Genomic DNA, 10980 nt, shown 5'->3' with positions numbered 1-10980 from the left:
TGCACAACTGATAGGCTTTACATTTTATTTCCAGGAAATGACATCTTGTTTTCACAAAGAGGTATGCCATCTTCTCCAAGAGAAGCTGTCTTAGCTTTTAGGGACAGCCGTAAGGGTACACCCAACCCGTCCAAAACAAATGTCGACAGAGGTGCTTCTGAGGTACCGAAACAGTAACAACAACAATAAATTTAAAAAGCAGAACAGAAATACATAACCCATTCAACGCGCAGTGAAGCCAAGTCTATTGAGTACCCTGAAGCAGTCAGTGCGGTGAGGACCAGTGGCTCTTCAGACAATGGTGGCCGCAAGGCTGGCCGACATGGAGGCTCAGGAGGACTTCCTAACTCAGTCTCTGTCCCACGTGGCTCCATCCCATGCTCTATCTCAGAGCGGCCCAAGACCTGTCCACAGAGAATCCTCTAGACCATCCCAAGCTCCAAGCTCCCACTGCCTGGCAGTCCTTCGAATGCCCCTGGAGCATGGTCTTCAGGACAGTCTCTTTGCTTTGAAGAGAAAGAAAAGAGAATTAAAGGAGGAGCCTGCATTTCCCTGGCCTGGCCTCCCTGCTGCCACGCTCCACCTCTTCCCCACACACTGAACCAAGAAAACAGACCTCAGAGTCCATCACTCTGTTCAGAGCCTGATCCTCATTCGTCCCAAGAGTAAGAGTTCAAGTCCCATTCCTTCCAAAGGCCCCTGAGGTCCTACAAAATCTGTGCTGCCCCACCTCCTAGTCCTCCCCCAACACACGCTCCATTCCAGCCACACCGACAGCTTCGCTGCCCCTCCACCTCCCCAAGTGCACTCCCCACGTGGCAACACGGCTGCTGCCTTCAGGGCTTTACTCTAGTACTGCCTTATTGGTGATGCCTTCCTAGGCTACCTTATCAAAAATGGCAATGCTCTTTCCATCACTCCCTGATCCCTTGCTTTGTTTTTCTCCATAGCACTAATCACATCAAACTTATTAGATTTTCACTTCTCTATTTCTGGAACCTAGAGCAGCTTGGCACAAAGCTGGCCCTCAATGAACATGTGTTGGAGAATGAAGGAATTATATACACAGCACTAGGCAGGGAGAGGTGGGGACAGTGGGGTGGGAGGGACAATTTACTGCTATTTACTGTTTCTGCTTCCTTAATTCGGGGAAGCAGGGATCCTGGCCTAAGGACACAACAAAGCCACCAAGGAGACTGTCCCCTTCCCTGAGACTGAGGTCCTAAAGACTTGGTAGGAGGACTGAAAGGATTGTAAAAGTTCCTGTTCTCCACTTGTGGGCAGCCTTAGAGAGCTGAGAGAGCCAAGCAAGACTCTCTTGCGTGCAGCTAATGGCCTCACCTAGTAGCTCACAGAAAAATACAGAAGCCACAAAAAAGAAATTCTCTCAAGCAAATTTCCTTGCCCACCCTCCCACATGAAGCCCTTCTCTCTAGAAGACAGGATGTACCCTTTCACTTAAAAAAACCTTTTTTTAATGTTTTATTTATTTTTGAGAGAGAAAGAGCGCAAGCAGGGGGTGGGGGCCGAGAGACGGACACAGAATCCGAAGCAGGTTCCAGGCTTCAAGCTGTCAGCACAGAGACCAACATGGGGCTCAAACCCATGAACCGTGAGATCATGACCTGAGCCAAAGTCGGAAGCTTAATAGAGCGAGCCACCCAGGCACCCCACCCTCCCACTTTTAAAGGCTAATCCCCCCATCTGTGCTCTGCATTCCCTACCCTGCCTTCCAAAGAATCTGGCCCTACCCACCATCCCAGGTTCCCAGCATCTCCTTCACAGGCTCAGCAACTGAACACCACACAGAGCTCTCATTTCTTTAAAACAAAACAAAAAACAAAACAAAACAAAACAAAACAAAAGCTTCCTCCTCCAACTACAGCCTTCTCTTCATGCTGTCCCTATGGTCTTAGTCGTAGCCAAATTTCTTAGAAGACCTGGTCTATCTTCCTTTTCTGTTTTCTCTACTCCTTAATCTCACATTCATTCTCCAATTCACTGAAAACTAGCTCTGACCCCACCATTCCTCAAACTTGTACTAAATAAAGTCATCAATGTCCTACATTCCTGCTGCATCCAAAGGGCAATTTTTCATCCTTATGCCTGCTCACTTTTAGCCTCAGCACCTGGCACTTAGTAGAAACTAAGAAGGAAAGGCCGAGAAGAAAGGAAGCAAGGAAGAGATGTTATTTGGGGGTTGGTTCTGGTTCAGGTTTCATGAGACAAAGGTAAAAGAGGTCCAAACTCTCCAGAGTAGGAAAACAGAAAGCAGTTAAAGCAGAAGCCCTAGCCAGGAACAGGACATGACAGGTCTTATCAGATTTTTTTTTTTTTTTAATGTGTATTATTTTTGAGAGAGAGAGTGAGGAAGGGGCAGTGTAAGAGACGGGGACAGAGGATTGGAAGCAGGCTCTGTGCTGACGGCAGACAGTCTGGTGCGGGGCTCAAACTCAAGAATCATGAGATCATAACCTGAGTCGAAGTTGGACGCTTAGCCAGCTGAGTCACCCAGGTGTCCCTGGTCTTATCAGATTTCTTAAGAACGCAGTAGTAGGCAGTTGGGCAACATATATATCCAGCTAGTGCAGAGAAGTTTCAAGGGTGATATACCTGATTCTATGATATTCTATGGGAGCGGGAGGAAGAGGCATATTCAGTGACCCCAGTCACTCTCCAAGATCGGTTCACTGAAATCTAAACATGTTCTGTGTTTGGGGCTCCTGGGCAGCTCAGTCAGCTGGGGCTGACTGACTTTTGATCTCAGCTCAGGTCTTGATCTCAGGTCTTGATCTCAGGTCATGAGTTCAAGCCTCATGTTGGGCTCTGCACTGGGTGTGAAGCCTACTTAAAAACCAACCAACCAACCAACCAACACGCTCTGTGTTCATCTAGAGTTAAGTGTAGGAACCAAGAAACGCTAAAGGAAAATCTGTTTTGGTTAATGACACTACTCTGTATTTACACAGGTGGTCTATAATAAGAAGTTCCTGAAAGTATTTCTATATAAAGCAAATCATTAAGTTACATGTTCACGGGGAGGGAAGATCCATTTTTTCAGAAAACCAAAATAACTCTATTTTATCATTAAGAAGACAAAAAAGCCCAGGAGAAACTTCTGCTGAGGAAAACAGCAATGAATGATCTAAAGTACCTCCTGCTACACCTCTAGAGATGGCCAGAGCTGCTCAATACTTACTTCTTTTGATGCTATAGCGTGTGCTCATGTTCTTCCCCCAGACCCTTTTCCCCAGGTGGACAAGCCCTGGCCAGTAAGCATGTCAGGGGCTCACCAGAGTTCCTAACTCAGTGGGCAGGTAGTCAAGGTCTCTTTGCTCTGGTATGGTATGGTTCTCTCAAACCAGTCATCTATACATTTGGGGTACAGTGAAGGATCTTTAATTGCATCCAGGAAGGCCACTCTCCTAAACTTTCCCAAGGTTCCTACAGTAAGGTGCTTTTGGTGAAGGGGAGAAGACACTCCATGACAGAGCACTAACGTCAGCAACAGGCTTTTGACCTCTAGAGGGAAGGACACTCAGAAGTCTAAAGGACTATATAGTCAGCAAAAAATCTAAGGTTCTAGGACTTCATGGGCTGCTATTCCACATATTCCTATTAATCCCATAGCTGACTTCTACTAAGATCACATTCCCTTCCCCAACTGGGCGGACAGTTCCTGTGCTGCCCTTGTTTCCAACTATGCATTCAGAGATGCCAATAAGGGTGATGGGGGAGACACCCATCAAAGGACAAGGAAAGGAAAGACAACAGACAAAAGAAGGGAAGGAAAGGAAAAATAAGGGGCAAAAACGGGGGGTGGTGATGGAGAAATAAGAAAAAAGCTTCTAGTAATCATTCTAATTTTGTATCCCATGACAATTTTGCAAAGGGAGAATTTTTAAAAGTCAAAAATGTTAAGAGTTCAGTGTTACACACTATGTGAGTGCATGCATGTGGACACCCCACCCCATGCCAACCTTGTTGAGAGCCGTTTCCCCTAGACAAACTGTTGTAAAGCCAGCCAGGCATGCTGACTACATGCACACGAGTCTCTAGTGGCAGGACTGGGTGGACTAAAAGTACTTGCTAACAAGTATTCTCTCTGGATGAGGTCAACTTGCCAGACACTGTTACTGCCATTCCCACATACTCCTGTGTAAGGCTTTTCAGCAACGGGTGATGGGCAAGATCAAGGAAAGCGTTCCAAATGGGCAGGCAGATACTATCTTAAGCGGCTGCCAGTTTCTCCTGTCCTGGGTCTGGATCACCCTCCACATAGCCTACGGGAAACTGGCAAGAGCCACAGGCCAAGTGGTGTGACCCGAGTCTATCTTCCTAGAGACCCTTAACCTCTGGAGGGGCCTCTGTCTCACAGATTCAGGAAAGCTGTGGCCTATACACCTTTCTCCCCACCTCAACATACCTGAAGGCCATGGCGCACTCCCACCAGTAGCCTTGGTTCAATACAACAGCATCAAGGGAGTCAGGGAATTGTAGTCTGAAAAAGCCCCTAGACTGAAAATCACTATTTTAAAGGACCAACAAGATTTTATTTCTAGATAATTTGGTTTCTTCTTTTCTGAGCACAACCCAAAGAAACTGCAAGGGAAAGCTAAAAGTGAGAACGTTAACACTCTGTCAACCAACATTTAACGAGAACAGAACAAATGGAGGAAGAGCAGGAGCCGACAGAAGACTCTGCTCTAGCTCCTCACCAGCTCCAGAGGGAGGTCCTCCATAGGGAATGTCAAAAAAATGTCTTCCTTTCAGAAAATCTCATGTCAATATCCCAGAGAGCCACAATTACTCATGTGACAAGCACTTACTAGATGTTTGTTATCTGCCCCAGCTTCAGAGCATCCTTTCTCTAACAGAGGATCTAGTATCCTAATACTCTCCTCATGTCCTCTGTATAATCTGGCCTCACAGAGTTTACAAGGGATCAATGGCTCATCAGTCATGAGGCATCACTTCTCCCATGGGGATATGGAACTAGAAGACAACAAGCAGCCAGGGAGGCCTGGAGTGGGGCTGCCTTGGTGGAATCAGCATACTACGCTGCCACAAGACAGACAGGTTTCCCTCCCTGAATTTGTGATAAGAGCAACCCTTGTCCAGGAGAAAAATAGCCCTACCACAGTGTCAGAACTCTGACAATTATAGGCTTGCCAGTCCTGGTTCCCAGATCCTTAGTTTGGTCCTTTTCAAAATTCCCATGCACTGGGGATTAAAGCAGTTTTCAGTTGGTAAGGAAGGTTGGTATTTGAACTAAGAATTTCCTCTAACCCCTACACTGCAGACCAGTGAAGCCACTGATGGCTCTGGCACATATTCCCCTAAATCGGTACTCAGGGCCTTCTGTCGGTCTCTGGAGAAAACCTCAAAGCTGCACTCCCTGTGGAAACTGAGCCTAGTGCCATCGAGTGCAACGGGGAGGCTGCTTCAGTTTACTGTGTAAGCTCCTAGGTTTACCAAAAAGGCAGACAAGGCACCCTCTTTAGCCTTTGGAGGGAAAAGGGTGTGTGATATAATTTAATGTGCATAATTAACTCTGTGTGAGGGGAGCCAGAGGTGAACTTAGGACATAGGGCTCTTCTTTCCCTTTCTAGTACTACATGAAGCCATCTACTGTGCTTGCACTTGTGAGAAGAAACCCAATCATTGGTTTGGGGGAAGAAAGTACATGGGTGTCCCCACCCTGACACAGACCCAAGCCAAAGGCTGACCTTGGTTAAATCTGGGTCCTAGGTCACTGCACCTCTCAGAAAGGGAAGAAAAAAGAAAACCGAAGGCATCTACGACGCCTCGGCAGACACTTCTTAGGTCTTCGCTGTCCTCGTGCTGCTCCAGCACCATGTAGATATTCTGTCATGTATGGGCCACCAGGGGGGCACTGCTATGAACATGTCACTGCTTCTCAGGCCTGTGCTTTGTTTGTGCTGAAGCCTCTGCTTGGAAAGCTACAGCCCTGGGTACCTCTAAGACTCAGTTCAAATGACACTACTTCCATGCGGCTTTCTACTGTACCTCTACCTGCCCAGGCCAAACTGTCTGCTCCTCTGCAGTGTCCTAGCACCCTCGTGGGGAAATTGTCACACTACCGACCTGCCTTTCTGCCTCCTCCATAGACTGAGTGCTGTGAGAACTGAGACGATGCCTTATGTATCTCTTTATCTTGGTATGGAGGTACTGTTCCTGTAGAAGTTGATGAAGTAAAAAGTGAGGAGAAGAACAACAGGACTCTGCCAGAATCAAGCGGCTCCTGGGAGGTAAAAGATCTATGAGAGCTCAGACTGGCCACAAAATCTATTAGCACACAGCTGTCAGAACAGTGGAAAATATCCTGGTTCCAAAGAACCACCTGAGGGCTGTCCCACTCTCCCACAGGTCACAAAGCCTTCCTTCGGCAGAACAGGCTCAAGCATACTGCCTGCTCAGCACCCGCTTTGCCTGGCTCTGCAACAGGCTTGCTGCCTCCACTCTGGCTGACCAGCTGAGGTCCAGTTTCACACCACAGCTGCTTGCACATCAGCATCAGATTCCTGGCCCTACTCAAAGTGGCTGACATCTGTGGAAGGGCTAGAAGAAAAGAAAGCAGTGGACAGAAGATCCTACTCTTAGCAGTGTAGCTGTTAGGCCTTCTGTTCCTCTGGACTTAGAGAAAGGTATATCCAAACCCATAACATATGAATATGGGTTATCAATGGCCAGGTGGTGGGAAGCATGTGTAAAGGCAGTGAGCTTCTTGGTTGTCTTCTCTGCTCAGCCTTTTTGTGCAGCCAACTGACTTCATGGCACTTTGGCTCTGGTGACTTCCCAGAAGGTAGTGCTGTGCTGGATTCTTAGAGGTACTGAACATGATAACCAGATCCACCCTGCTTCTATGCACTGTCGTCATTGGCCAATAACCAACCAATCCTTCCTCCTATCCATTGGTTTCCTTGTGCCTGGCCTCAGGACACACCTTTTGCCACAAGGATATTCGAGTCTCAAGCGGAGAGGCTCTATAACCCCCAACACAGCAAGCTCCCAAGCATGAGGAGATCACTCGTTTGAATGAACAGATATTCACCAAGGAAGAATGGTTCATTAGGGGAACTCACCCACCCCCACTTCCCCAATCTCTTTATCCCAATTCTTTCCAACTAGGAGACTAGTTGGTAAACATATTAGGATCCCCAAAGATTAAATTTATCTCTCTAGTTTAACATTATGTCCACTTTGTGTAATTAAGCTGTGACTTATTATAAAACCTGTATGTGTTTTCTTCAAGCATTCTCCAATTTGTGAATCTTTGTTTACCTCCTATTTATGACTGATAGTGTACCCAACCCAAGGTTTTTCCAACACTCGGACAGCAATTGAACTGTCTTGAACAACAGCACCATCTAGTTATCAGCACAAGAAACCATCTGACCTTGTGTTTTCTACGCACATCCATATACTTAAGCCTCCCCCTTCCCCACTGCTCAAATACATGCACTCATTCTCCCTCAACTCTTAATCACATACTCATTACCTTTAACTCTCTTTATTTTTTCCCATTTTTCCCTCCTCTTCTTTGGCCTAAGAATCATTTATCTGACTCTCTTACCCAAGCCAAAAAAATCTGCTTAAGTTTGTAAGTCTTTTGTTGAGGGGACTCACCTTCTTGTTCACACTGACTCACCTTTTCGTTCCCTAATGAGGACAATTCGTCGTTCTTTCACTTCTGAGCTCAGATTATCTACCATCTTATTAATGCAATTGTCCAGAACCAGGGAGTGGGTTTGGGATTTGATGTCCTTCCGACAAATGGGACATTCTACCTTTCGCTTCATCCATTCACTGATACAGTAGGAGCAGAAACTGTGGGCACAGTTCAAGGTGACAGCCTACAATGGGAATGTGAACACACATAACAGAACCGTCATGCTTACTTTCCCAGGGCAGTTGTGATCTCAATACTAAGACAGGAGTTCATTCCCAAGGCCAAATGGAAATTTAACAATAATCCCATCTACAGGGCTTATGGAGGGTATCAGAGTCATTCCTGGGGATGAGAAATTTTAAGGTTTAAGTTAGATGATTCATTTTCTTTCTCAAAGGTAAGTTCGTAGACACAGGCTGATTTGTCTATCTCGTTCCACCAATTCAGATGACACTGTCAACGTAGATTAGCTACCTTGCAAACAAATGTCACTGGACACAAGTAGGACTAGGAAGCGAGTGAATATACAAATACACCACTAATTCCCTCATGGAAAATAAATATATATCCTGCTAATGGTGAATCAGAACTTCAATTTTAATATACGAAGGGAAGCACATTCTAAATACTCAGTACATAGAATGGTAGGAGGCATATCTCTACTCAAAAGAAACTTAAAAAAGTAAAATATATGTAAAAAATTACTAAAAAGTGTGGGGAGAAAGGAACCAAGATAATAGAAAAAATGTAATGGGTTCACTGACAGTGACTGAACTCTTAAGTAAATAAACCTGTCAGAAGAGGGAAAGCAGAAGGAGTAATTCCAATGGTCAGATTTCTTCTAGGGTCCTTTTCACTTCTAAAAATATAAACCATCCTCTTCAATAGTCTTGTTTGGGTACATCTCCTAAGATACAAGTTTTTCTGAGGCTCAAAAGTCTTCATTCCTGCTTTTAGGATGGCAGTGGAAAATAACAGAAATTATGCAGTTTTCAAATGCTAAGTTGAGCACAGAAAGCCAACTAGGAGATATTTTGTTAACTGTATGAGGTAAAGCCTCACAAATAGGACTAAAAACCTGTCTGATTAGAGTAAAACCTCTTTCCAATGCTGACTTTAAGAGGTGACCGTAGAAAAAGTCAGGCAGTGTGCTGTAAACAAAGCACAGGTCAGGTGGTCTCTTAGATGTCTGTGCAGATGCCCTAGGTTGGCTAACTCATCTCCAATCCCAACCCCACTTTCCTTGCCTTCCTCTAGCAGAATCCTGTCAAAGCAACACGGAGTTTCTCCAAACTAGGGAATCAAATGACTAGAAACTATGGAGGGAAATTATGACCTGAAGTCAAATTGGATCCAGAGCAAAAGAAACAGATCTGCTTGAGAGGGATTTCTCGAGAGGCTAATAGGCTCAACCTCCCAAAAGACTACCAGAAAGAAGGAACGAGTGTGTGCATGCATTTTCCTTTTTAACGAAATCCGAAAAGCACAGTCATTTAAAAAAACTTGAGTTTAAAATCAGTGTAAGATGAACTAGTCACAAATGGTAGAATTTGTGAAAAATAAGGTCTATGCAAAAATATGACAGGATAACAAATGGTAACCTAGGAGATGTTTCATTTTCATAGGGAGCCTCAGAGTCCCTGAAATATGTTCCACTTGGCTGCTGAATTCCCCAAGTGACCACACATCAGTGACATTTACCACCCTGTTAAAGGCTGCACTATACGCCCACTCTCAGAACTGCGTCCATTCAGAGTAAAGAAAGAGAAGCTTTAGTGAGCAGCTTTACCGATACTTCAAAAATCTAATGCCATGTGGCCCTGTTTTCTCTGAACAGCAAAGAAATAAAGGCTTCACTGCAGCTAAAAATAGTGATTGCACCAAATAAACACTCAACACCACATGAAATAAGAAAAAGGATCAGTGAAGGTAAAGAGGACTACAAAAACAAATGAGACATGGCCATCTCTAGAGGTCACTTTGAAGTCAAATAACTACAATAGGTTCCTAGAATAAAAATCTCTTCAGAATGTCTCCCTATAACAGAACTGGCGTAGCCAAGGCTCCATTGAGGGTTTGAGAGATCAAGAAGACATAAGCCACTGCTGATAATTACCTCAATGAAGTATTCTGAGCAAATAATACATTGGAGCTCATTCTCCAGCACATCATTCACGTGGCTAAGAACTTCCTCCTTCTGTGCTTGCACCTTCTCCTTCTCCTCCTGCAAAGACACATAACCCCACCTGTCATGTGGATGACCCAACAAGAATGCAAAACAGGACAGGGAACAGGGTTAATTGTCTGAAATAGGATTCAAGATTCTAAATTAAAAATTCAACCTGGCACAGTGTCTTGAGAATAAAAACCCTTTCTCTAAGGGTGACTGTTCCTCAGAATGGCTTTCTAATATAGGGCATGGTCTTCCTTTCTTTCCTCTCTCCACTTTTTCTGTATTTGCACCGTAGCTTCTGTCTCCTTTCCCAGAGCTAACCAAATGAGAAAAACTGAAGGCAGCGTACTAAGCCCAGCAGCCACCCAAAACCAGAATGAGGCATTAAGTATCCTATAATTAACAGCAGTTTAGAGGTGATATAAAATCATCCCAAGCAACCAAGGACTCACTAGACATGAAAGAAAACAATCCATAGGGGCGGGAAGGCTGAATTAGTTTATAAGGTCCCCTGTGTTCCTTGCAGCTGCCTCTTCTATAAAATAAGGATAATACTTCTACTCCCTGGAGACGGGAGGCTGAGAGATGGCCTCTTCAAGTACCTTCAGGATCCAAACTCTATGATGCTTGCCACCTCCTACTCCTGCAGAGGTCTGCAGTCCAATTTCCCTGTGCTTTCCCCAAGAGGTCAGACCACTTGCAGACATACATTTTGGGGAGGACCCTAGGTGTGCTCTCTTGAAGACATTTGTTTAAATTAGCTCTCATCCCTAAAACTGAAAGTGCCAGGAGCCCCTGAGGGGAAAGAAAAGCTATTTAGGGCATATTTGAGTGGCTAATTTTTCATCTTTTATTGTCCCTTCTAATCAAAGCAAAGACTATAACACTGCTTAGGGCAGTGAAGAGAGTATGTATGTACCCATTTTCATTAAAGTCCAGTTCCCTGAAAACCTACAAATTGCTAGGTTTAAAAAGATATGGTGGCTTTTTGGAAGTTAAGAAAGGTACTATATGATTTAAACCAAGGATAAGGATAGCAAACCAAATGAAAACTGAGTCTTCTCCTTTCTGTATTCTGCTGCAGGTCTGTCTGTGGGGAAGGGTGGGCTGAGAG

At 44.9% G+C, this 10980-nt stretch overlaps 1 protein-coding gene across 3 annotated transcripts in view; it reads right to left on the bottom strand.

The window, feature by feature from the left end:
- The window catches only part of RNF8 (ring finger protein 8), a 33511-nt gene continuing 22531 nt past the window's right edge, over positions 1-10980 (bottom strand). For 2 of the 3 annotated variants that reach the window (XM_040473375.1, XM_040473376.1), the window contains 3 exons: positions 9810-9917; positions 7673-7877; positions 1-506 (listed from right to left, as the gene is read on the bottom strand). In XM_040473375.1, the coding sequence (XP_040329309.1) occupies positions 490-506; positions 7673-7877; positions 9810-9917 (330 nt within the window). In that variant the 3' untranslated portion in view covers positions 1-489. The remainder of the gene's footprint in view (positions 507-7672; positions 7878-9809; positions 9918-10980) is intronic. The other variant, XM_040473377.1, reaches the window with a different exon arrangement.

The sequence above is a fragment of the Herpailurus yagouaroundi genome, unplaced genomic scaffold (assembly GCF_014898765.1).
Source record: "Herpailurus yagouaroundi ecotype Mexico unplaced genomic scaffold, PumYag 139, whole genome shotgun sequence".
NCBI lineage: Eukaryota > Metazoa > Chordata > Mammalia > Carnivora > Felidae > Herpailurus > Herpailurus yagouaroundi.
This window is presented reverse-complemented; position numbering and strand designations above follow the sequence as displayed.